This window comes from Dermacentor albipictus, chromosome 1 (assembly GCF_038994185.2).
Source record: "Dermacentor albipictus isolate Rhodes 1998 colony chromosome 1, USDA_Dalb.pri_finalv2, whole genome shotgun sequence".
NCBI lineage: Eukaryota > Metazoa > Arthropoda > Arachnida > Ixodida > Ixodidae > Dermacentor > Dermacentor albipictus.
This window is the reverse complement of record NC_091821.1, coordinates 517,779,520-517,807,486: the sequence shown is the minus strand read 5'-3', so window position 1 is coordinate 517,807,486 and position 27,967 is coordinate 517,779,520. Positions and strand designations below refer to the sequence as shown.

The 27,967-nt window shown below is 47.9% G+C and overlaps 1 protein-coding gene across 11 annotated transcripts in view; it reads right to left on the bottom strand.

Annotated features, from left to right (window-relative positions):
- The window catches only part of gwl (serine/threonine-protein kinase greatwall), a 472,763-nt gene that overhangs the window by 224,145 nt on the left and 220,651 nt on the right, over positions 1–27,967 (bottom strand). For all 11 annotated transcript variants that reach the window (XM_065444899.1, XM_065444896.1, XM_065444897.2 and 8 more), the window contains one exon: positions 21,535–21,691. In XM_065444899.1, the coding sequence (XP_065300971.1) occupies positions 21,535–21,691 (157 nt within the window). The remainder of the gene's footprint in view (positions 1–21,534; positions 21,692–27,967) is intronic.

Genomic DNA, 27,967 nt, shown 5'->3' with positions numbered 1-27,967 from the left:
CCCTTCAGACAACAGTGAAATTCCCTTTGAGAATTTTACTATTTTTTGGACCAAGATTCGTTTCTTGAAGACACACTGCAGCTGGCGAAAAAGTGTTGATAATGTCGTTGATGTCACCTATATTGTGTATAAGACCTCTGCAATTCCAGTGTAGAATGAAAGCCATGGTTGTAAAATGAAAAATGTACTGATGTTTGCGAACTTAAAAATTAAAGGTGACATGCGGTATGGAACAGTACACGTTTAATGGGGGTAACCGTTCTGGTTACCTGTCCCTTTTTCAGTGCAGTTATGAGGACCTTGTTCTTCTTAGAGCGCTCAGAAGAGCGCTGTTCTTTTGGTGTCAATGACGCCAGGGTTTTGGTATCAACATCCATCGCCTTCTCTCAGGTGCTGGACGATCAAGAGCCAGGTGCCGAGACACACGCCTTGGGCCGTGGCGGACTCTTTAGTCTTGGGACCTGAGGAACAGCTGTCTGTAGGGCCGTCTTGGATGATGGTAGAGCAGCACTAGCTGCTGCCACTGAGGGGGCAGATGGAGTTGCTACAGGACCACTGACTGTGACCCCGGTAGACTCCTGAGACCGATCTGGTGCTGCCCCCTGCCGTGCCACATTGGCATAGCTTATTTGAGGTAAGAGTGAAAGCCTCTTCCTTGCTTCGAAAAATGAAATCTCTTTTTCTGAGAGAGCAATCACTTCCTTCTCTTTCTTCCAACAGGGACATGATCGTGAATACGCTGGACGATCCCCTTTGCACTTTACACAGCGAGGGGGAGTGTTACAGTTTCCAGATGGGTAATCGTTGGCACTGCATTTTGCGCATGCTTCTTTGCCTCTACATGATTGTGATGCGTGGCCGAACCTCTGGCATTTAAAACACCGCCTTGGGTTCGGTATGTATGGTCTGACATTTATCTTTAGGTATCCTGAGTAGAGAGAGGTGGGGAGAATACTAGTACCAAATGTGAGGGTCACATGTTTGGTGGGGAGTTGTTCATTGTTTCTCCGGATTGTAATTCTTTGCACTTTGATCACATTTTGTTCTTGGAACCCCTCAAGGAGTTCCTGGTCACTCAAGCTGGGAAAATCTCAGAGATAACGCCCCTGCAAGTGTTTAATGAGCGATGAGGACAAATTGTTACTTTGATTTCACCAATACTGGCGAGTTCGGACAGCTTTTGCACTTGTTCTTTGTTCTTCAATTCAATTAACAGGTCTCCGCTGGTCATTTTCGAGGCTTTGTAGTCTTTTCCAATTTTTCTATGAGCTATTTCGCCACCAAGAAAGGGGATAGCTTACGCATACTTAGTGTTCCTTCACTATGCAAGACGTGGTAACGTGGAAAGTTGTCTAGGTTGGTTCGGAGGGTAAATTGAAAAGGCGCATCGGTGTGGCCTTTTTTTCAGAGGCCGATTTGGAAGTCGCGGGAAACCTTCTGCCATAACATGGTTTCAAAATTTAGTGGCGGCGGTAGCCGCCCACCACCAAGCCCAACAAGGGGACGCTACAGGTTCTCAGCAACCTGCACATGCCAGCTATGCACCGCCACTATAACCTAATGCATATAACCAAGACTGGATATACTACACAAAGTTAACCCTTGCCACCAGAAAATTCGGAAGTAAGAAGAAGTGAAAGAAAGCAGGAAAGATGAAAAGGCTAGAGAGAAAAATGAAGATTGAAGAAGAGGACAGGAAAAGGCGACTGCCGATTTCCTCCAGGTGGGTCAGTCTGTAGGTGCCTTCTATGTAAAGCCGAGGCTGAAGAGGTGTGTTGCCTCCGCCGAGGGGCCTTAACGGTTCAAACACCCATAGGGTGTCTACCAAGGTGACATTTCCAAATTTCCTGAGTTTTCCAGGTTTTTCCTGAGTGCCTTTGCAAAATTCCCTGAGTGATGCAGAACTATGTTTTATGTGAAGACGGGCTGAAACCATATCACTCGATGCTGTCACTCTCTAGTAAGCATATAAAAAAAAAATGGCTGTGGCTTAGGTAAGGTTAAGCCCAGGATGCGAAGCATACTAGCCTTTATTTTAGTTGTTGAACTACTGTTTAGCCTGGTGAACTGCTGTTGCTTGGCTATATTTGGTTCGGCTAGACGAAGAAACAACTCATGCATTACTGCTTCGCCTTCAAGAGTGGAACGCGACAGCGTTCCCGTCGACCCGCCAAGGGGTGTAAGACAATGGGCTACAGGGCAGCGACTACGCGCCCCGCATTGGACGCGGTGAGCGTCGAGCAAAGCAGCGTTCGGCGCGGCAACGAAATGTGCGCCTGAGCAAGAGACGCACGCCTTAGAAACAGCTCGTTTCTAAGGCAACACCGCATTCACTAGAGGCGCTTTTGTACCGCTTTGAAGCATCGTACTCGTGGCTCAGTGGTAGCGTCTCCGTCCCACACTCCGGAGACCCTGGTTCGATTCCCACCCAGCCCGTCTTGCAAGAGTTGAGCCAAAGCCACTTCTCCTCTGTCGTGACGTCACGGTGTCACGTGGTTTCATGGCGACACCGCCGCGCCTGAGGAGCTGGGTTGAGCTCTCGTAATATGCTTCGCATAAAAACGACTTATTTCAATTTGAATACTAAGGAGTACCGTTTATGTTATTAAAAAGGAGACTATAAGGGAGGGGTTAGTAAAATGCACAGCAAATAAAATGTCTTAAAAACATTGCAAATGGAGTTTGACATTCTCAAATACTAATAAAAAGGAGATGCATACAGAAGCAAATATTTCTGAATATGAGCTATTTCTATCAACTGATAGCAAGCTCAGTGGTATGGGGCCCGAACTTCGTCACCATTAAGATTCACTCTCAAGAGCTCGTAAGTCAATCTCAACTGTCCTGGCATACTCTCAGCCCGTGCACGATGCCTCCCAGTGTTGCGTTTCGCTATTTTAAAGAGTTTATTTTGGTTTGGATGAGGGACATCTGCATCTCGACATCAGCCAACCCTTTGTTTTTCGAGCTCAAGCTCCTTCAAAATGGCGGCAGCGTGCTTCCTTTCCCATTCAATCCTCAATGCGTAGGTCCTTTCTGTTCTTGTCCTCCTTTCGCCACTCGTTAGCACCACAGACTATTTGAAGCATCTTCTTGGTCAGTTGCACACAGTCCACGTCCGATTTTTCGAACTCCCTAGGGGCCATGAAAACGTCCGAAAAATGGGCCAGTTGGAAAAAACAAATGCATGTCATTTACTGCCAGTGGCGTAGCAACAAGGGGGGCCGGGGGCCCGGGTGCAAGGGGCCAGTGGGGGAGGGTGTCATATACGCCTGAAGACACCCTTTTTTCCGTTGGCTTGACTGGGCGCAAATGGCAAAGAATGCTCCAGTATCCAGTAGGCCGAGCTCATGCACCCGATGTGTTGCACCGCAGAATTGCTAGCTGCAGCTCTATCAACACCCCATGAAATAACTGCACGAATGTGCGGGCTAAAAAAAATTTAATTCATGAAATGGTCGCTAAACTACTCGCCTTAGCAGAACGTTTCATGTGGGGTGCGCTCGTGCCGCGCGTGCATGCTGGGGGCAGGCGTCGCTAAACGTGCAGTCAGGCGTTGTAAGGCGTTGAGACTCTTGGGCCCCTCTTCCGTTCAGAACGTGCAGCGAACAAAGACAGCAGCAAGAGGGCGTTCAACCAGCGCGCCCGGCGCTCACGTTTATGGCGAAGCGTTCGTTGAGAGCGATGTTGCATAAGTGCGACCATCAAAAGTTGCAAATGGGATTCTCTGGATCGTCTTCAGACTCGGTTCAGCCGAAGAGTTTTGTGGCATATGACTCGACAGGCTGTAGTCGCAGGCCCGCCGCAATGTTCGGCTCGCTTTTACTTCCCCTCTCCCGCTCGCTCCGAGAAGCCGCTGCGAAACCTGCCATTATGTTTCACGCTTTCCTTCTTACTCTCGAAAGTTTTAGAATTCTTTTGTTGTTGCGTGACTTCATGTTACAAGTACAGTGTCTGCATCAGCTGCACAGAATTTTATTAAAAAGAAAGGTGAATTTTCTAAGGATATTTCCCGATCGAGATTCTATGAAGTTATGTGTTTTTGTGATTACTAGGAACTCGGTAGCGGGAAAAATATGGCAGATAAGTAATAATCATATCCTTAATAATCCCTTAATTAGTACTTATAGAGGAAGCACTTCAATTCGAGAATTGAGGACTCAAAGTCATATTATTAACTCAACAAAAGCTTCTTAAACAAAATTGTTTTGGGTTCTACAACCTACAGTACTTTGGCACTGTGGGCGGCGCCCAGTATATAGCAGCAGCAGAAGAAATATGAGATAGTGGACCAGTGACGTTGAACCCCTAATCCTCTCCATTGCGAGTGCAGACCAACAGTAGTGCAAGCGTTCGCTAGCACGGGCTTCATCGCGGTCTATTTCTTTTTTATGGTGACGCTAAAAATCACTGCGACGCGTGCTCTATTCTTTTCCCAATCTTTTGGTGGTACTGCAGCTCAGATAATCACGTTTGTCCGTATAGCAACAAATAAAAACAAGGCTTTAATGATCACAATGAAGAGAACTCGTAATTGTAATAGGAGTGACGCCCGCGCTGTAGGGAGGCAGGTGGCGTTTTCCGTTTTTCTGATATAGCGGGGAGATCAGCGTCGCTGACACACAATTTAATTTTCGTTTTCGTTAAGGGCTGCCCACAGCCAAAATACTGCGAGCCATATAGTGCCTACGAGGGTTTTTGTGAAGTTGTTGTTGGGCAAGATATAAAAGTCGGCCTTCAAGTTTGCAAATGCAATGTTGCCGCTAAAATTGGTAATTAAAATGTTTTAAAGATATTTTTTGTTACTTGTGACATCAGCCGTATTGCCACGATGCCGCATTTGTATTGGCTGCCAAGTCTTACAGTCTGACAGAAGATGCGCACATTATATATTTGGGGTTTTACGTGCCAAAACCACTTTCTGATTATGAGGCACGCCGTAGTGGAGGACTGCGGAAATTTTGACCACCTGGGGTTCTTTAACGTGCACCTAAATCTAAGCACACGGGTGTTTTCGCATTTCGCCCTCATCGAAATGCGGCCGCCGTGGCCGGGATTCGATCCCGCGACCTCGTGCTCAGCAGCCCAACACCATAGCCACTGAGCAACCACGAGAAGATGCGCACATGCGCTTATCACAAGTTATCAGTGCAGCAAGCAAACCCTTCATAGTCACCCTGTGTTATTTGGCGCAAAAAAAAAAAAAGTGTGTATACCTGCTGCAATCGCCATCTCTGGGAAAGAAAGCGAAAGAGAGGGGGACCCGGGGGACGTACGCAGTATCCAAGGCGGCTGTACTGGTGCTGAAACCTGGAAATTGTCGATATCCTCGCATTCCTTGACTACACAAGGCGGGGGTGACAGAAGATCTATGGGCCCCGGGTGCCAGCTGACCTAGCTATGCCACTGTTTACTGCCCTTCAGGGCTCCAACCCCCACAGGCACATTCCAAAGGCTCTGAAGGCCTATCGGCACAATATTAGGCGTATCGGTACTCTTACTGTGACAGGAAATACCGGGTGCACGCGTGTATCATTAAGGAATACATACCGAGTCCCGTGGCAATAGCCCCTTCCCATGCTTGTTATGCTTCATTGCAATACTTCTGCGCACGCTCCACCAAGTAACACTTCTGTACAGAGGCGCAGCTGACTTTTTGGAACCGGCATTATACAACACACCGTGCTTTCCAAGCTTTTAAGCCAATTGCGAGGACCACAGAGGCAGAGTCCATGCTATTGTTGACAGCAGCGAATTCTTTCAATAAAAAACACGGCATCCAACGGCAAGAAGCTTCACAGCGAACGTCGAAGCAGCTAGGCCTAGCGTTGCCGCAGCGGTGGCCAACGCTGCAAGCGGATCTGCGTATGAGAGCGCCTGATACATTGGTATCTATGGGGTACGTGGTGGTGCAGCGAAGTCGTCCAAATCATCGGCAATCCGGAAAGTCGGTCGTTAACCTGTACACTGGCTACTCTTCCAGCCGACAGGGTGTCAAAGACGATTAATTAGGATTCCTGTCTCTTACTTGAGCTAGCATTACCGCGACTTTCTACCCTTTCAATAATATTACAGCTAATTTTCCCTGATAGAGGCACAAATTCCCCGAGTTTTCCCCGAGTTTTTTCCAGACTACTCAAAATCCCTGAGAATTCCCGATTTTCCCGCTTTGTAGACACCCTGCACCCAGCATCGGCTCAACTCACAGAATCCCCCTTTCCCCAGACACGGTTAAGCCACGCACAGCTACACGCAGGAAGGTACAACCCTCGTGTGCTTGTTTACGTGGTGTCGCAACACACCAAACGCCTGTTCACGCAGATGCCCCTGCGTGGTCAAGAAAATTACTATGACCCTAACAGCACATAGCTCCATCTATAGTGCTATGAGCGAGCATCCCGAGCAGTGTAGCAATGTAGTAGACATCACAGAGTTTAAATCCTGATGAAGTTGATCTCCTCAAACGTGGTCTAATGTTTTGTCCGACGAAAAATGCAGTAAATGAACATGAACTGCACAAAGATATAACAATGTTTTAAAGATTCATGCGCATCAAGGAATTCTTTTTCGATAGGTCACATGTAGGAAAACAGGATAGAGACTCTCTTAGCCTACCTATCACGTGGACACTGGAAGCTGAGCAGTGTCCAGACCTTGATTTACACATTTCATTTCATTCACTATTTTCACCTTAAAGGCCCGGAGGCATTACATAAGGGAGGACTTTATTCCTTGTAAAAACGTTAGAAGGAATGTACAGAACAGTAAAGAAACAATAATAAACAAATACAAGCCAGGAACAATCGTGAAAAAAAAGGAACATCGTGTTAGAGTAAGGGTCGGTGGGATCGGTAATTAAGCAGTATGGTTATTTAATATTTCGCGGAACGTTTTACGGTCAGTGCATGACACGATATCTTCTGGGAGATGGTTCCAATGGGTTATAGCGTCGGGAAAGAATGAAGTGTTCATGGCAGATGATCGGGTGTTAATGTTTGCTATGGGACGACTGTGGCTTAAGCGAGATGTTAGATATAGCTAATCTCAAAGGAAATATCAAAGTATTGCCACAAGCGCGAAAATCTGTTCCCTGCTCATACCTCATTCTTAATGAACTAGAGGAAATAAAGGGTATTGTAATAAAACCAACATATAAAGGTGGCAGTATCGTAATCTGGCGGATACAAAAGTACAAAAATAAGGCCTCAAAACCATTGAGCAACTGTTCCCATTACAGAAAACTTGACTCTAACCTAACTTCAGACTACAGCAACCTTGATGTAATAGTTCTGCGGAAACTAGCAAGGTGGATAGGAGTAATGAATTGTTAAGTAATTAAATACATAATGAAATGATTCATTAGAGAAGCAATTTAATTACTTCTCTCCACCTTGCAGGTTTCCACAGAACTATTACGTCAAACTCTTGCCTTTTCCCCAGGTTGTTCAAAATTCAACTTCACCCTGCCATCTGCTAGTCACCTGGTTAGCTCAGATGGTAGAGCAGCTGCCCCGGAAAGGTGGTGGTCCCTGGTTCGAGTCCCTCACCAGGACAAATTTTTTTTCAACTGCGAGACTTTCCTTTCAAGGAACCCGTTTGGGTTTCCTTTGTAGCACTTAAGTACGTTTGGGTAGACATCTCATTGCCCCTTAATAATTGCAGCAACCTTGTGCAAAGTAGAATAGCGGAGATCCTGTCCAATGAACTAATCATCTAATCTGAAGATTGCTTCATGATGCACAACAACGAAAAAGCAGGCCAATTTTATCTTCTTCCTATAATACATACGGTTCACATAGAAGAAATATTTACACCAGAAATCTCAGATCAGCCTATAGCGCCTAATAACAACACACCAACTATCTAAATTCTTAAATCACCACCTGTCAAACATCCAGACCACCCTTCCATCTTTTGCTCAAGACACGCCCCATTTCCTTTGAATTACTGACTGCATTCGTAAGAACCAAATTCTTTATGACCACGCTATTCTAGTCACTTTAGATGTTTCTGCCCTTTACACTGACATACCCATGAGTGAGAGAATTGAAGCAGTATCAAAGTCCTTCACAGTCAGTCTTCAAGCGCACGTTGAAGTTTACATTTCAAATTCAATTGTATTCACTACCCCTAACTTTTGACATAAGCATGGGAACACCATTCACTCCTACGTATACCAACATTTTCATAGGACATGCTGAAGTGACTAGCGCAAGAGTGGACACGGGACACTAAAAAGGCGACAAGGACAAGCGTACTTTTCATTGTCACCTTTTTAGTGTACCGTGTCCACTCATGCACTATTCATTTCAGCATGGAATACCAACTAGCCCAATCTCACACCCCGCTTCACAGGACAGCTTGAAGCAAACTTTGATAAAATCATACCCTTGACAACCCCACACCTATCTGCGTTAAATTGACGACATACAGTTAAAGCTTGATATAATGAACTTCAGTATAACAAAATTCTTGATATAACGAAATACTTAATGTTTCATAACCTCTTGTTCATAGGCCGCAGGCCACCATGCATTTAGAACCTCAATATAACGAAGTGTGTTTGTACGCGATTTCAATATAACGAAATTTTGCTTCTGCAGCAAAGGAACACCGACACAACAAATCGAAACCTCCGCAGATGCAGATGGTCAAATGATTGAATTACAAGTGGCTGCTTGCAAACGCACTTCTCGAACTGCAGGCTGCACCAAAAGAGCGCCTGCCACCTGCGAAGTTAAGCCGCATCATGTTCCGTATAAAGTCCAAGTGCGATAAGGTCATATCACGCCCCGCATACTTTGTGCTAAAGGTGAGAGAGAAAGTGTGCGAGGGTGAGAAAGAGCGATGGAGGCTTCATGCATGAGTGCCGCCTCCCCGTGTCAGCAAAGGGAAAAAGGTGGGGGGGAGCGAAATTGCAGTAACGTGATAAAGCGCACATGAGGGGTGGAGCGTGGAGGGGAGGAAGAGATAAGCTGGCAAGCGTCACGATTTCCGGCGCATGTCTCGACCGTGGCTCCGCATGGCTGTAAGCACGGCTGAGTGCATGCAGAGTCGCGCACCCTGCTTATAGGTAATCTGCCGCCTGTGCAAAGAGTGGGCATGCTGAGACGGCATGACATCATGTAAGCTGTCTTCCCGTGCGTTTAGTATTGAAGGTTGCGTAATCTAGAATTTCAGTGACCCGTTAGAGTGAGAGGCAGATGAAGCATTCGCTCCCCACTGCCAGAGCTTTTCATGATAGCGTCATCCGAGTGTGGGCGACACTATCAGTCGTGGGCGCAGAGTGCACATGAAAGCATGGCTGCTTCGCTTAATTCGTACCGCCTATGAGAAAATATTGTCGACGTGGCATGAAACCATATCGTTTGTCGCCGACACCCAAATTCATCAAAATGAATTGTTTTCTCATTCTAGTTTGCTTTTTTCAATTGCCTGATAATTTGGAAAATTCTGCGTCCCCTTTCCATGTAAGCAAAATCAATCTGCGACTGTACTTATTTGCATAAAAGGTCGAATTTAATAAAATGAAATTTCGATATACCGAAGCAAATTGCCGAATTCGCTATTTTGTTATATCAAGGTTTAACTCTATTTATATAATGGCAACATGGCACAAGCGCGCTAACCGACATAATTAGCCATTTCAACTACTCCTAGTCAAATCAGCTTCCTCGACATGACGGTCTGCATAGAAAAATGGAAGACTGAGAACGACACTTTAACGGAAGCCTACGGATAGCCAGCAATATTTAGACTACACCAATCATCACCCGCAACACTGCAAGCGAAGAATTTTTGTCGGAGAAGTGAAACGAATAATAAGAATTGGCAGCGAAGAGAACAATCATATCCACCACCTAAACGACCGCAAAGAAACGCTAGCAGAAAGAAACAATTGTCACGTGGTAGTGACGGTGAAAAAAGCAGCAATATGGTGGAATACAAAACTAGCTTTTATTGGGCGACTCTGTGCCCACAAGAACAGGCTACACTTATAGCACAACGATAACGGCGAACACGGTCGACAATCGTTGGAAATCTGATCAGCGGGTCGAGCGTGTCGGCTTTTATACAGCAGTCGTCGAATGTTCCAGACTAATCGCTTGGACCAGCGTGTCTTCCACAAAGTTCTACACCATTCGCGTCACGCGATGAAATCAGATAACATAAGGTTCGGTGACAACAGACAGCAGATAGAAGCATCGATAACTTTCCAGAAACTTCGGATGCATGCAGGCGCGTCCCGCGCTGTGCGTTAACATTTGTTAGGCGGCGAAACGTGTCCCCCAATAAAGCAAGTACACGTGTCAATACCCCCCTCTTAAAAAGCATCGACCCGATGCTGCAAACAGACGAAAGTAATAAAGAAAATACTCGTAGCCAAGAAAACAACAAAATCAAGGAAGTTCGTCAGCGTCCGTAAAAGGGTTTAAGGCGCACCACGTGGACCACTTCAGATGGTGCGCGGCGCCGCTGGGAATGCGAAATGCCGTCTGGCACGACCTCATAGTCCAGAGCGCCAATAGGTCGGATGACCGTGTAGGGTCCGAAATAGCGTCGCAGTAAATTCTCACTGAGTCCTCGTCGGCGTATCGGGGTCCATACCCAAACAGGGTCGCCGGACTGGTACTTGACGAAGCGTCGTCGGAAGTTGTAGTGTCGGCTGTCAGTCCTCTGCTGGTTCTTGATCCGCAGGCGGGCGAGCTGTCGGGCTTCTTCGGCGCGCTGGAGATAGGTAGCGACGTCAAGATTTTCCTTGTCAGTGACGTGCGGCAGCATGGCGTCTAGCGTCGTCGTCGGATTCCTGCCATAAACCAGCTTAAATGGCGTGATCGGTGTTGTTTCTTGCACTGCCGTGTTGTAAGCGAATGTTACGTACGGCAGGCCCGCATCCCACGTCTTGTGCTCGACGTCGACGTACATTGCTAGCATGTTGGCGAGGGTCTTGTTCAGGCGCTCCATGAGACCGTTCGTCTGCGGATGGTAGGCAGTTGTCCTCCTGTGACTTGTCTGGCTGTATTGCAGAATGGCTTGCGTGAGCTCTGCTGTAAAAGCCGTTCCTCTGTCGGTGATGACGACTTCTGGAGCGCCATGTCGCCGCAGAATGTTCTTGCCGAAAAATTTCGCCACTTCGGCTGCGCTGCCTTTCGGTAGAGCTTTAGTTTCAGCGAAGCGGGTGAGATAGTCCGTCGCCACGATGATCCACTTATTTCCGGATGTTGATGTCGGAAACGGGCCTTAGAAGTCCATCCTGATCTGCTGAAAAGGTCGGTAAGGAGGCTTGATCGGCTGTAGTAATCCCGCTGGCCTTGTCGGTGGTGTCTTGCGTCGCTGACAGTCTCGGCATGTCTTGACGTAACAGGCGACATCGGCGGTTAGGTTCGGCCAGTAATACCTTTATTGTATCCTCGATAGCATCTGAAAAAAAAAAAAACCGAGGTGCCCAGCGGTCGGATCGTCATGTAGGGCGTGCAGTACTTCTGGATGCAGCGCCGATGGAACAACAAGAAGGTAGTTGGCGTGGACTGGTGAGAAGTTCTTCTTCACGAGTAGGTTGTTTTGAAGCGTGAACGAAGGTAATCCATGCTTAAATGCCCTAGGGACAACGTCGGTGTGCCCTTCCAAATACTCGACTAGGGCTTTTAGCTCCGGGTCCCCTCATTGTTGTTCGGCGAATTCTTCCGTGCTTATTATGCCAAGAAAGGCGCCGTCATCCTCGTCATCTTGCGGCGGCGAGTCAATGGGGGCGCGTGATAGGCAATCAGCATCTGAGTGTTTTCGTCCGGACCTGTATGTTACGGTGATGTCGTATTCTTGTATTCTGAGGCTCTACCGTGCCAGCCGTCCTGAAGGGTCCCTTAAGTTAGGTAGCCAACACAACGCGTGACGGTCGCTGACCACTTTGAATGGCCTGCCATAGAGGTAAGGGTGAAATTTCGCTGTAGCCCAAACGATGGCGAGGCATTCCTTTTCGGTTGTAGAATAATTGCCTTCCACTTTTGACAATGATCGGCTAGCGTAAGCTATTGCGTGTTCATTTCCATCTTTCCTCTGTACTAGGACGGCACTGAGGCCTAGGCTACTGGCGTCAGTGTGTATTTCGGTATCAGGATGCTCGTCGAACTGCGCAAGTACGGGCGGCGACTGCATGCGTCGTTTGAGTTCTTGAAATGCGTCGGCCTGCAGCGTTTTCAACTTGAACTCGACGTCACATTTAGTTGGCTGCGTCAGCGGCTCAGCGATGCGTGAAAAGTTCTTGACAAATCGCCTGTAGTAGGCACACATGCCAAGAAATCTACGCACTGCCTTCTTGTCGATGGGCTGTGGGAACTTTGCTATGGCAGCTGTCTTCTGCGGGTCGGGGCGGACTCCAGATTTGCTGATGACGTGGCCTAAAAATAGAAGCTCCTCGTAAGCGAAGCGGCACTTTTCCGGCTTCAGAGTAAGTCCTGATGACCTGATGGCCTCTAGTACTGTTGCCAGCTGCCTAAGGTGATCGTCGAAATTTCCGGCGAAGACAACGACGTCATCCAGGTAAACAAGGCACGTCTGCCACTTCAGTCCGGCTAACACCGTGTCCATGACGCGCTGAAATGTTGAAGGCGCCGAGCACAGTCCGAATGGCATGACCTTGAACTCGTAGAGGCCGTCTGGCGTGATGAAGGCAGTCTTTTCGCGATCTCTCTCGTCGACTTCTATTTGCCAGAAGCCCGACTTGAGGTCCATCGATGAGAAGTATTTAGCATTGCAGAGCCGATCCAATGCGTCGTCTATCCGTGGGAGGGGGTATACATCCTTCTTCGTGATCTTGTTCAGACGACGATAATTGACGCAGAAACGTAGGGTTCCGTCCCTTTCCTTAACCAGGACAACAGGGGATGCCCACAGGCTTTTCGACGGCTGGATGATGTCGTCGTGCAGCATTTCGTCGACTTGTTCTCTTATAGCTTTACGTTCTCGCGGCCAAACTCGGTAAGTGCTCTGGCGGAGTGGTTGAGCACACTCCTCGGTGATTATGCGATGGTTGGCGACTGGTGTTTGTCGAAACCTCGATGACGTCGAAAAGCAGCCTTTGTATCGTCGGAGCAGACTTCTCAGCTGCTGTTGCTTAATCACGGGGAGACTTGGATTAATGTCGTAGTCTGGTTCGGGAACCATGGTTGCCCTGGTAGATGCGGCGGAATCCGAGAGGACAAACGCCTTACTGGTTTCCAGAATTTCCTCGATGTACGCGATCGTCGTGCCCTTGTTGATGTGCTTGAACTCCCGGCTGAAGTTTGTCAGCAACACTTCGGTTTTCCCTCCATGCAGTCGAGCGATCCCTCTCGCGACGCAAATTTCACGGTTAGCAGTAGACATTGGTCTCCTTCAATGACGCCTTCTATGTCAGCGGGCGTTTCGGTGCCGACCGAAATAACAATGCTGGAGCGAGGCGGGATGCTCACTTGATCTTCGAGCACACTCAAGGCGTGGCGACTACGAGGGCTCTCCGGCGGCATCGCTTTATCTTCCGACAGTGTTATTGACTTCATGATAGGTGATAGGTTCGCGTGATGGCGGCGGGGGTGGTGGCAGACGACGGAACTGTGTCGTCACTGGGCCCTGCCGTGGACCCGGAGGGGCTACGTGACAACGGGCTACAGCGGCGTATGTCATAGCTTCTGGCTGAGGTTGCGGAGATCATGATTGCACCTCAGGGACTCCAAGCGATCACTGAACCTCTTCTTTGACGATTTCAGCGATTGGATCCACTTAGGACTGCGTCCTTGGGCAGAACTTCTGCAGCTCCTCCCGTACGACCGCTCTGATAGTCTCGCGTAGATCGTCGGTAGCCAGTGATTGAACCCCGGCGTAGTTTGTAGAGTTCGTGTGGCGATCGAATTGCCGGTTTCGGATCTGGAGTGTCTTCTCAATGTACCTATATATACTGTGCCGAGGAAAGCATATGTTGCCTTGAAAAACTCAAGTCCACTTAGAGAAATGTTGGCTCCTACTTTTACCTTGTTTTCATTTTGCTCATCGTCTTCAATTTACATCTCCTGCCTTTCCTGTGTTTTCCCTTTCTTTTATTGTATCACCCATGTACTGTCAGGGAAAACACGGGGAAGGTGGGAGATGGAAATTCAAGACGACAAGCAAAACGAGAACAAGGTGAAAGCAACAGCCAACGTTTCGACAAGTGGACTTGTCTTCTTCAAGGTGACATATGCTTTGCTCGCCACGGTATATATAGGTGGGGTTCTTCTAAAGGGAAGAGGGTGTAAGGCGGGTGTAGTGGCAGCAAGCGAAGGTGTGTTAGCGGCGAGGGTATCGAATTGAAAATAAGGAAGTGCTGTGCACACGACCAGGGACACAGCCATCTGTCAATCATGTGCCAACGCCCATGTGTCAGCCAGCATGTCAACGGTGTGCACAGCAGCCCTCTATTACCTGTTTCGCTGGTAGTCCTGAGCTACCGTGTCTCTGAAAGAGATAATAGAAGGAGCAGAAGAAACCTGTGCTCGTGAAAGAAAATCACAATAAATAAGATACTGAAATGGTATAAATAAATAAATAAAAATAAAAACCGAAAAAAGAGAAAAAAAACTAAGAAAGAAGAAAAAAAAGGAAGAGCATATGTCGTCTTGAAGAAGACAGGTCCACTTGTCGAAACGTTGCCTCCTGCTTTCACCTTGTTCTAATTTTGCTCATCATCATGCACTGTCAGCGTTTTCTTGATGAAATCTTATTTTGGCCTTCTGAACTTGATGAAATCTTATTTTGGCCTTCTGAACTTAGTGTTATGGAGCAAAATTTCCTGTCTTTCTTTGTAAGTCTTTTTACGTGCAAGCGAAGGTGTACAGCATGCAGACACTGACACAAGAGAAGTGAACGACACTTTCTTGTCATCATCATCATCAGCCTGGTTACGCCCACTGCAGGGCAAAGGCCTCTAATAAATAAAAAAATAAATAATAAAATAACACAAGCACGTCTTCCATTTGAGGCCTCGTAGAATATTGTCCATCATCCTTTCGAATGTCACGGGTGCATTGCAGAGGCCGAATGGCATTACTGTAAACTCACACAGGCCATCAGGCGTAATGAGAGCTGTCTACGAGCGGTCGGATTCATCCACTGGCACTTGCCAATAGCCCGATCGCAAGTCTAAAGAAGAAAAGAACTCGGCACCATGAAGACAACCCAGGGCACCATCTATGCGCGGTAGAGGATAGACATCTTTTCGTGTAATCTTGGTGAGGCGACGATAGTCCACACAAAAACGAATCATCATCATCATCATCAGCCTGGTTACGCCCACTGCAGGGCAAAGGCCTCTCCCATACTTCTCCAACAACCCCGGTCATGTACTAATTGTGGCCATGCCGTCCCTGCAAACTTCTTAATCTCATCCGCCCACCTAACTTTCTGCCGCCCCCTGCTACGTTTCCTTTCCCTTGGAATCCATTCCGTAACCCTTAATGACCATCGGTTATCTTCCCTCCTCATTACATGTCCTGCCCATGTCCATTTCTTTTTCTTGATTTCAACTAAGATGTCATTAACTCGCATTTGTTCCCTCACCCAATCTGCTCTTTTCTTATCCCTTAACGCTACACCTATCATTCTTCTTTCCATAGCTCGTTGCGTCGTCCTCAATTTGAGCAGAACCCTTTTCATAAGCCTCCAGGTTTCTGCCCCGTAGGTGAGTACTGGTAAGACACAGTTATTATATACTTTTCTTTTGAGGGATAATGGCAACCTGCTGTTCATGATCTGAGAATGCCTACCAAATGCACCCCAGCCCATTCTTATTCTTCTGATTATTTCAGTCTCATGATCCGGATCCGCAGTCACTACCTGTCCTAAGTAGATGTATTCCCTTACCACTTCCAGTGCCTCACTACTTATAGTAAATTGCTGTTCTCTTCCGAGACTGTTAAACATTACTTTAGTTTTCTGCAGATTAATTTTTAGACCCACTTTTCTGCTTTGCCTCTCCAGGTCAGTGAGCATGCATTGCAGTTGGTCCCCTGAGTTACTAAGCAAGGCGATATCATCAGCAAATCGCAAGTTACTAAGGTATTCTCCATTAAATTTTATCCCCAATTCTTCCCAATCCAGGTCTCTGAATACCTCCTGTAAACACGCTGTGAATAGCATTGGAGAGATCGTATCTCCCTGCCTGACGCCTTTCTTTATTGGGATTTTGTTGCTTGCTTTATGGAGGACTACGGTGGCTGTGGAGCCGCTATAGATATCTTTCAGTATTTTTACATATGGCTCATATGTAAAATACACCCCGATTCCGTAATGCCTCCATGACTGGTGAGGTTTCGACTGAATCAAACGCTTTCTTGTAATCAATGAAAGCTATATATAAGGGTTGGTTATATTCTGCACATTTCTCTATCACTTGATTGATAGTGTGAATATGGTCTATTGTTGAGTAGCCTTTACGGAATCCTGCCTGGTCCTTTGGTTGACAGAAGTCTAAGGTGTTCCTGATTCTACTTGCGATTACCTTAGTAAATACTTTGTAGGCAACGGACAGTAAGCTGATCGGTCTATAATTTTTCAAGTCTTTGGCGTCGCCTTTCTTATGGATTAGGATTATGTTAGCGTTCTTCCAAGATTCCGGTACGCTCGAGGTTATGAGGCATTGCGTATACAGGGTGGCCAGTTTCTCTAGAACAATCTGACCACCATCCTTCAACAAATCTGCCGTTACCTGATCCTCCCCAGCTGCCTTCCCCCTTTGCATAGCTCTTAAGGCTTTCTTTACTTCTTCTGGCATTACTTGTGGGATTTCGAATTCCTCTAGACTATTCTCTCTTCCACTATCGTCATGGATGCCAGTGGTACTGTATAAATCTCTATAGAACTCCTCAGCCACTTGAACTATCTCATCCATATTAGTAACGATATTGCCGGCTTTGTCTCTTAACGTACACATCTGATTTTTGCCTATTCCTAGTTTCTTCTTCACTGTTTTTAGGCTTTCTCCGTTCCTGAGAGCCTGTTCAATTCTATCCATATTATAGTTCCTGATGTCCGCTGTCTTACGCTAGTTGATTAACTTAGAAAGTTCTGCCAGTTCTATTCTAGCTGTAGGGTTAGAGGCTTTAATACATTGGCATTTCTTGATCAGATCTTTCGTCTCCTGCGATAGCTTACTGGTTTCCTGTCTAACGGCCTTACCACCGACTTCTATTGCGCACTCCTTAATCATGCCCATGAGATTGTCGTTCATTGCTTCAACACTAAGGTCCTCTTCCTGAGTTAAAGCCGAATACCTGTTCTGTAGCTTGATCTGGAATTCCTCTATTTTCCCTCTTACCGCTAACTCATTTATCGGCTTCTTATGTACCAGTTTCTTCCGTTCCCTCCTCAGGTCTAGGCTAATTCGAGTTCTTACCATCCTGTGGTCACTGGAGCGCACCTTGCCGAGCACGTCTACATCTTGTATGATGCCAGGGTTAGCGCAGAGTATGAGGTCTATTTCATTTCTAGCCTCGCCGTTCGAGCTCCTCCACGTCCACTTTCGGCTATCCCGCTTGCAGAAGTAGGTATTCATTATCCTCATATTATTCTGTTCCGCAAACTTTACTAATAACTCTCCCCTGCTATTCCTAGTGCCTATGCCATATTCCCCCACTGCCTTGTCTCCAGCCTGCTTCTTGCCTACCTTGGCATTAAAGTCGCCCATTAGTACAGTGTATTTAGTTTTCACTCTACCCAGCGTCGATTCCACGTCTTCATAGAAGCTGTCGACTTCCTGGTTATCATGACTGGATGTAGGGGCGCAGACCTGTACAATCTTCATTTTGTACCTCTTATTAAGTTTCACAACCAGACCTGCCACCCTCTCGTTAATGCTATAGAATTCCTGTATGTTACCAGCTATATTCTCATTATTCAGGAATCCGACTCCTAGTTCTCTTCTCTCCGCTAAGCCCCGGTAGCACAGGACGTGCCCGCTTTTTAGCACTGTATATGCTTCTTTTGGCCTCCTAACTTCACTAAGCCCTATGATATCCCATTTACTGCCCTCTAATTCTTCCAATAGCACTGCTAGACTCGCCTCACTAGATAACGTTCTAGCGTTAAATGTTGTCAGGTTCATATTCCAATGGCGGCCTGTCCGGAGCCAGTGATTCTTAGCACCCTCTGCTGCGTCGCAGGTCTGACCGCCGCCGTGGTCAGTTGCTTCGCAGCTGGTGTGGACTGAGGGCGGGGGTTTGATTGTTGTGTTCATATAGGAGGTTGTGGCCAAGTACTACACCAGGGTGGCCAATCCTGCTCTGGTGAGGGAGTGCGTTACCCGTTCTGGTCACCGGGATCAGGCCACACTCCAGGCCTGGCTCCGTTTGCAGCAAGTCGGTGCTTCTTACTTACAGCGTGACTTGTCAGCGCTCTTCTTCCCATGTTGCTCAGCGAAAGCTGCTTTCTGCATAGCGTACAGTACGCCGCGTTCGCGTTATTTTCAACGGGCCTAACCCAGGTGGCAAACTCACAATGTTTCGGATTCGTCCAGTCCTGGACGAAAGTACACTTGGACGCGCTCATACTTGACACCGAACAAAGCTTGCCTGCTGCACCACTGCTGTAACTAAACCAAGTCGGGTCAGAACGGGGTCACTAAAACTTAAAAAATGTGACACGATTCCATACTTTGTATCTCTGCCAGCGTCGGCAGCTCGCGGCAGCGTTATGGCAGGGCGCGAAGCTATTGGCGGCGAGGAGTTACGGAGTCGCCATCTATCGGAAGCGCCTCGCTGGCGTAGTATGAGGGATCACGTGGCACGCTCCTCATAGGTTTTGCTGTCAGCGGTCACTGAAAACACCACGCGCGAGCTCTCCCGGACATTTTTGTAAGTACTTTCGAAACGAGAGAAGTTTCTTAGTGTCTAAATAATAATCTTGGGCAAACTGAAAGCACACAATCGTGTACAGACGCTATCTCTTTGCCGAATACGTACAGTGAACGCCACTGCACGCGGTTGCCGCGATATGGAGTCTCCCGAACCGGCTTCTTGCGTGAAAGGTAGGTAAACGCCGAGAGCAAACTACGTGAAATAGGTTCTTATAGTGTTTGTATAACTAAATGGAGCGTAATAGAACGAAGCCTCAATGCAGCGATCGCGCAGATTCGCAGCGACCGACTGCTCGTCTGCATGCTTGTCCGCGCACTGTTTCGATTTCTCCGCACGCGCGTTTTCTCACCGTGTCATGAGCTTTAGGCCGCAGAATATGAGCATTTGAAAGTATACAAGCAACCATTGTTGCGTGGGCGCTATCAGAGCTGTTCAAAAATAATTTCATTGTAGAGACTTCGACGCCTACGGGGACTGTAATGTGCCGTCGTGACGGTTCAATCGTTCTTTCTTCTAAATTCTTTGAGCTTTCAATATTTTTTCTCGAGTTGCGTCGCACTGTATGTTTATCGGTGTTCTCAGCGTGCAATTTCCCGCTGCTCCTTTTTTGTAATCCAGTGCATTAATTCATAACACAAACATGACCATATGCCATGCTTTTTTAAAATGTGCTTCTAACCGCTGCCTTTCCACTCCACTGAACTTGCCAGTATCTATAGCATCGACAAGTTCATAGACCAAACCATCATGACATTAGTCGGGCAGCGGACTCGGGCGAGCGTCTCAGTGCGCGTTTTCAGAACATCGCAGACCGGGCGCCGTAGCAGAAATCTTCCTCGCGTCTGTGCTTGCTGCATACCCGAGTTGTAGCCGATGACTGTTTGCCGGTTTTATGTTTCGCGAGCCAAGCTTCACGCAGCGTCTTGTCCTGCGGCTACATGTGAATAAGGCTGACACCGGCCTCCGTTACGTGCGTCCGGCCCTGCGGCACCGAGCAGTAGCAGACCATGTTGCGCTCCTTCAAAGGCAGCCACTACCTATTGTAGTGCTTTGAAGCGTTGTGAAGGAGACACTCGAAGCGGGAAAATTTCACCACTAAATGAGGACCGCAGCGTACGAGGGAATTTAAACTCGTTTTCTGCTCGCTTCGGCGCGCCCGAAGCAGCCGACGCGGCCGCTAAGTCCACGTGATCCCTCCTAGCACGTCACGCCAATGGTGGCGCCAGCTTTTCCAGTGGTGGAGCTCGAGGCCAATAATCGCCCTCTGCTTTGCCGCCTGCGTCCCGCGCGTGCCACCCCTCAAGGTAGAAATGGACGCTTCCATCGAAGCATTGCGCAGGAAAAGTTCGTTTAAGACTCGTACTGGAAAGCGGAAGCGTAGCGACAACTTTCTGTGGCTCTGCAGGGAAAGCTACGGAGGCAAAGCGCGCGCAAGTGAGCCCTTCTGAAGAGTCCCGCGTTTTCATCCACGTTAGTTTAAGCTGGGGAAGAGAAAACACACATCTTATTAGAAACAGTTAAATAAAACAAAACACACCACTGAACGTAAAAGGTTACTTATTTTGCGGCTTATCCCTTCCCCGTCTGGACAAAAGGGAACCGCTGCTCGTGGAAGCAGCGTCGATTCAGCGTCTTCTCCGAGCAACCGAAAGCACTGTCAAGCGCTGACGAACTAGTTGGCGCGGTAACACATGGGCAGAAGCTCCGCCCCCATAGAAAGTTGTCCGCGAGTTTATAGTCTCGCTCGCAACGCTTTCTGCCGCCTCGCTGGAGCTTTCTCGGCTGGGAATCAACAGGGGGGGGGGAGGGGGGGGACGCCGGCGACCGTCGAAAAACTTGATTGCGAGCCTTACGAAGCCCGTTCTCTGCAGTACGTGGCGCCGGGAAGTGTCTGCATAATTTCGACTCGCTTAGAAATTTGAAGCACTGCGCTTTTTGCCACTTTCCTGGCACGTTCTCTAGAAAGTAGTGCGGGAGCCCGGCGATGGCTGTGGAGAAAACGCGCTTTGTACGAATCGTATAAAGTGCTATAAAGTGTATTATGCTGTTGCTGATGTATTGGTTCTTTGCAATTTTTGTTGAGGGTCCCAGTGCAACCTTTAATTCTGGGACCTTCTCCTGTGTAGTACATGACCTGTATTTCTCATTCTGGAACAAATAAAACAATTGTTGATTCTTGATTCATAAGTAACAACAGTGTAAGAAGCTAATGTTATATAAAATCTTGTACTCTTTTCATGTTTCCATGCAAGTCCTGGAAGAGAGTGAGTGAAAAACTGCTGATGCTCAAGCAAAGTGCTGTATTACTTCTAGTACTTTCTTTGTATGTTCCTGTTTTATGAAAACTGCCTATATTTATAAAGTAATATTACATTAGTTACGACATTTAGATTTTCTTGAACATTGAAACTGCAAGTTCTCCTGCTCTAGCAAGGCCTAAGGCCTTAATCAGGAGGATTATGTCCTCCTTTTGCTTCACCTTATGGGCAAATATTGTAATTGCCCAAATAAAAAACAAGCAAATTAAATAAACAAATGCTCACATGTGGAACATGCGACCATTCGTCCTGCAGTGGATGTAAAATCGGCTGTTGCTGATGATGACGATGGCGATGATGATGTGGAACATGGGCTAGCCAATGTGCTGTGCTAATATGGCTGAGCAGGCACTCACCCAGGGGGCTGGTTGGGGACCGCTTCATAGACAGGTGCCGGACAACATCACGACTGCTACCAGCAGAGCCACAGGAGGAACCTCGTGGCAGACGTCGTCGGCACGACTGGCGTCGCGGTGCTGACTGCACCGCTAGGCTCTGCAGGCATGCCCCTGTCTGTGCAAAGTGATGGACTCAGCAGTGAGAAACTTTCTTCTGCCACCAAAAACAAGAAACGCATTGGGGCATGAATTGAAAATTAAAGACAATACAGATAATTAATACTACCACAAAGATGGTTCATGCTATTATGTGTTGCCACCACACATTGTCAAAAAACTGCAATTGGTTCGTGGCATGGGATGATACCGTGCCCTGATCTACATCTGCTGCTGGCAGCAGCCTGTAACAAGCAGCAACCAGTCTCATTCACTATCCTTGCACAATACTGCCAGCACTGCTACTTTTCTGATAACTGCCTACAATGACACAAGGTCCCAGCTACCTTAAACTTACTTGGGGTAGCAATGGCTTACAAGCAACCGGTGCTATGGAATCCATGTCTCATGGGTAAAGGTCAGATGGTAGAGCGGCTGCCGCTGAAAGGTGGTGGTCGCAGGTTAGAGTCCCGGAAGAGGACAAATGTTTCCGCAACTGCGAGGCTTTTTATTCGAAGAACCCATATGGGTTTCCTTTGTAGCAATTGCTACGAAGGGGTGGATGTCTGATTTTGCCTTTAATAATATTTGTAAACTGCAGCATCCGTAAACTGCAGATGGGCTAGCCATAGGTCAATGTGTTGTGATGCACGTAAAGTATGCTGCCGGTCATCGCCTGTACATTCTTGTAGTGCAGTGAGAATGTGCAAATTTATTTTCACAAAAGCCGGCAAAAGTGGTTGGACCTGGCCTCACTATATAATATGTGAAGTGCATAATGAACTCCTTTCAATGCTAGAATGCAATATTCAGACGACGTGACTTTGGTAACAATATCACAATGGTACATTACAAGCTGATTCATTGGTCAGATCGCTACAAAATGCATGTTCATGTGGCTTGGTGGGGTTGCATGCTGGAAGCGAGAAATGTAAACAAGAGAGGAGAATCTACCACAACAAGATGACAAAGTAAAGCCAACTTCTAACATCATGGAGGCTTTACAAAAAGTGATGTCAGGGTCTCCTCCGTGTTTTCCTTCCTCCATGTGGTCACTACTTTTTCGCCCAGCTTTTTTCTGCAAGGCCACAAAATGTACACACCACTGCCCAACAGCGTCTCAGAAGCATTGCCAGCATCTCAGGAAAAGCTACATAAGCATGCACGCTGTGGAATAAAGAGCATTCCTTCGTTGGCTCCAGTGGTGTCGGCCTTGCTATATCATCTGGCGACGAGGATGGGACCGCATTTGTGAGCAGCGCCTGTCTGGCTACCATTGGCAACGAGCAAAGCGGAGTGGGCAGAGTGACTGAACATGTTGAAGTTTTCGGAATTCGATTCCTACGTCGAAGGTGGTGACGAAGACTTCAACTCGTATGCAGAGTGTTTTGGCCATTACTGGAGAGTCACAAATTGAAGATGGCAACTTGAAGGAAACTGCATTCATCACTGCCCCCTTGGAAAATGCCCGTTCAAGACCCTCAAGGGCCTGCTGTTGCCTGCTATACAAGAGGAGTTGAACAATGTGGTCAACATCTTGAAGGAGCACTACGCACCGGGTATCCAAGTAATACCTGAAAGGCTCAAGTTCAATCGCCAGCACCAGCTCGAAATGGAGTCTGTCTCAGCATTTACCATTTAACTAAGACACATGGCTGCCAAGTGCACATTCGGGACTTTTCTGGACGGCATGCTGCGTGACGAAGTTGCTGTGGAGCTCCAAAACCGGCCACACAAACAACGTTGCTAGAGAGGAAAGAACTCAACTTCGAAACCACTCGCAACTTGGCGTAAGCAGCGGAACTTGCTAAAAGAGAGTAGAAGAGCTCCTGACTGTCCAATGGATATCAACAAATGGACAAAACTATCCACGCTGTCAGCAAAAAAGGCTGTCCGCAAGAAAAACCTAGGGTAAGCCCATCACAGGGACAACATGGCCACAATTAGCACATGACCAGGGTTGTTGGAGAAGTATGGGAGAGGCCTTTGCCCTGCAGTGGGCGTAGCCAGGCTGATGATGATGACGAAGCACACCACAAGGTTTCTGTGTAAGCAGAAATTGCTACATATGCGGAGACAAGCACTACGCAAGTGATTGCAAATATCGTAAGGCACAATGCCACTGGTGCAAGAAAGTAGGCCATCTAGCGAAGCTTTGTATGAAGAAAAATGGCAAAGCAGTTAATGCACTCGAGGTACAGACCGAGCCGGACCACTTGCACCTTTTTCAAGTTGGTTAAACAAGCAAATTTAAAGGCCTTATCTGGCGGAAGTGAAAATCACGGGCCAACCTGTGAGCATGCATATAGATACTGGTGCAGCCGTATGTATTATCAACGAGCAGATCTATGCTCAAATGCCTCGGAAGCCAGCTCTGACAAAGTGCCTTCTCGAACTGAAAAGTTACGGTGGCACGCCACTCAAGACGACAGGACAGACACATGTAAGTGTTGAGAATGAAGGGCAAAAGAAAAATTCGCCAGTGATTGTCGTTCCTGAAACTCAACCGTACCTAGTAGGGTGCAACTGGCTTGCGTAGCTCAAATTGAACTGGAATACCAATTTCAATGTGGAAGCAGAGCAAAAAAAAAAAAAAAAAGTCCTGCTGCAGAAGTACCCAATGTGTTCCGTCCGCAAGTTGGTTTGATAAAGGGCTATGAAGCAAAAATAGTTTTGAAAGAAGAGACTCATCCGGTCTTCTGCAAGACTCGTCCTGTTGTCTATGCACTGAAAAATTCCGTTTAACAGGAATTGCTTGCACTCAAGGACGGAAGGATCTTGCAGCCAGTCATGCAGAGCGACTGGCTACACCACTTGTAGTCGTCCCAAAGCCTGAGCACAAGTCTGTTATGGACAAGATGCTGAAAGGACTGGAAGGACTCATGTGCTACCTGGAAGGCATCCTCGTAGCCGGAGCATCTATCGAGGAATGCCAGAATCGGGTTGAGGCTGGGCTGACAATGTTTGATCTCCACGGACTCAAAGTAAAGCAAGACAAATCTTTTGGCCTGCTGGAAGAGGTTGTCAGCGACAACGGCCCACAGTTCGTATCGTCAGAGTTCGCAGTTTCCCTCTCATCAAACGAAATCCGCCACAAGACAGCAACACCTTATCATCCAGCGCCTAATGGAGCTGCTGAACACCTTGTTCAGACTGTGAAAAGGAACCTGGAAAAACAGTTGAAGGATGACGAAAAGAGAGGGAGTTTCCAAATCTATTCAACATCGGGTTGACCAGTTTCTTTTCTACTAAAGAAACACCCCATATGCAGAAGCCGGAAAAACCCTGGCCGAATCGTTCCTGTCATGGAGTCCAAGGACATGGTTAACCATGCTGCACCCCTAGCTTCCGAACCATCTAGAGAAAGACAAGCGACGGCATGTCCAGCAGCCTGCTGCCCACTGGTGCAAGTTCAAAGGAGATGACACGGTGCGGGTGATGGGAACTAGACCAGGTGAACCGGCATGGATTACTACTATTATCGTCAGACGAATCAGTGCTGCAACTTATGTTGTGAACATACAAAACAAAGAGCAGTTCGTTCACGCAGACCACCTGGTAGAGACAACATTTCCCGCTCCTGAGCAGCCCATGACTCCTCTTCCTGTGCCATTCCCAAGAACTCGGCAGACACTCCCTCCAACGGAATCTGACTCGCCTGCATCAAGAAAAGGGACCTGCTTGCCATACACCTGAAGCAACTCCATCCCAATCCCCCGACCTCAGTCAACCAGACATGGACAAGAGAGCATCGGCAGCCCGAGTGTTGGGGTTATAAATAAACAAAAGGGGGGGGGGGGGGGGGAGTGTAGTGTCATTGCACCAACAGCATCTCCGAAGCACTGCTAGCGTCTCGGAAATGCTGGTAGCATCTCGACAAAAGCTATATAAGCACGCGTGCGCTCTGGAATAAAGAGCATTCCTTCATTGACTCCGTGCGTCTGCCTTGCTATATCAGTCTGACTGATCGAAGATGGCAGTACAGTAGCTTAAATGAGGCATAGCATTCCTTACTTCCTAGCATATAGGCCCGCAGCGTCCCCAGGAAACTAAAGGGCCAGTTCCCCCATTTCTTCCTTCTCATTAGCTGTGCTATAAGTGGTGTCCAAAGCTGTAGAAAGGCCGAAGACACCTAGGAACTGTCAAGGTCATCTGTTCTGCGCGAGGCTCACAGCCGTATTGTACGGGTGGCCCATCTCACCACTCAAAGTATTTACCCGGGAGCACAAGTTTTCGGACAGCAAGAGGCAGGCAGACATGACAATAAGCGGACAATACGTGGCTCAGGGCTTCTCGGTAAGCGCTGAAAAGTTTTTCCTTCTTATTTCTTTCACACAAGTTTTTAGCGTAGTTCAAATTCACTGAAAACATATTGTATACCTAGGCGCGCTCAAGGCTGCTTGTGCCTGTGAGATTCACGAATCACGATGTTATAGGACCACTGAGAAATGGCAATATACCATGCAACCTATAACGATCAGCAAAACCCGCAGAGGCTGAATAAATCAACAGATCTCTTGGGCATGTAAGGCCCTGAGGGCTGTGCTCTTCGGCGATAAGGTAGCCTCGCTGCCTAGGGGATTATCTGTCTGAGCTATGTCAGATGCTCGGTTGCCATAGTGTCACAAAAACCTTACACTTCGCTCGCCGATCCCGGCTGCCAGGCGCAAGCCGACGGAGCACAGGGGGTCCGCTTTACGCTTCGCCCCGGCCTACAAGCGAGAGGTCCTTGTACAACATTTATTTATTCAGGGTTGGTCAGCCCGAGCAAGACGCCCGTGTATTGGTGCGTCGGCAATCACGAAGCAACTCGTTGAAGGGGAATAACAAGCATTTAATCATACACAAAACTGATCACGGACAATAAGGTAACAAAGAACTCAAACTAGGTACGAACAGAATTGGCGAGAAGCACACACAATTGGAAACACGACCAGAACACACAATCAGGCAGGGTTACAACAACAGTAAACAAAGGAGTTTAGAGGCACGCGAGTCATTGAGAGTTAACAAAGAAGAAGAAGAGGACAAGCCGGCGGACAGACCATATCGTAGCGCAGCGAAGAACGGGGACGGCTCGTGTGGCAGTCGTTGCGGCGATGGCTCGAAGGCGGCGGGCCCGGTGCGATGAAACGCGCGCCTCGCCGTCAGGAATTCGGCCCCGCACGCCGCAAAGACTCACACAACCTTCTTCACTGCCTGCTTCCAACCGACTGTCCCCCTTCCCACCGAACTGCTAACGAGCTGGCGGCGGGAAGGCGCTGGTGACAAGAAGTGCTGTGCCCAGCAGTTATTTACAGGCGTTTTTTCTCTCGGCGCCACCGAAGACAGCATGCGCACAGTCGATTTATGGCCCGGCCGTCTCCGCGATCCCGACCAGCGGAAGCAACCGAACAGTGGAAACAGGGCGCACAACTTTCTTCACCGTGCGCTCTGCCTGCTCCACTCTTGTAATCTTACACCGCGGCCAAGCCCCCACTCCGTCGAAGGGGACAACGAAGCCGCCGCCGAAGAGCAGCCGCTTGCGCCGCTCACAAAGGCGACCGTCTCCAGATGCCCCTCGACCCTGGGCAGTCCTCTCCGCCCTCTCTCGCGGCCTCTTCCCGTAGACTCGGAACGGGATGCCCGAAAAACACACTCTAAAGAAATATATATATAACATGGTTGGCGCCGGTCTGTGACACATAGTCAAAAGTTCAAATCCTTTTTTTCCCCCGATAGTGAGCTTGAATTTCACCTTCCTCCAGTGCACTACATCTGCAGGCTTGGAGTGACGCACAACACCGGCAAAAGATGCCGAGAGCGAGTGGGTCTATAATAATCCAGGTACAACCAAATTAGGAAGGCACACTAAGCTTCAACAAAGACACTCCCTCACCAGAACAGGAATTGGCCTCCCTGGTGCAGTACACGGCCACCCCTCTCCCAAATGACTCCAACAAATAAACCGTGGCCCTCAGTCCCCAGCACCTGCAGAGCAGCTGACCAAGGCGACGGTCAGACCTGTAACGCAGCAGAAGGTGCTAAGAATCTCTGGGCCTGGACAGGCCGCCAATAAAAGCTGATCCTGTCAACCTTTAATGCCAGAACTCTGTCGAATGAGGCTAGCTTAGCAGGACTCTTTGAGCAACTATGAGACATTGTTTGGGATATCATTGGCCTCAGTGAGATTTGAACGGGTGAAGCTTATACAGCACTGACTAAGGGCCATGTCCTCTGCTATAGAGGTCTCCCAGATAAGAAGCAATACGGGGTAGGATTCCTAATCCATATGGACATAGCGAGCAACATTGAC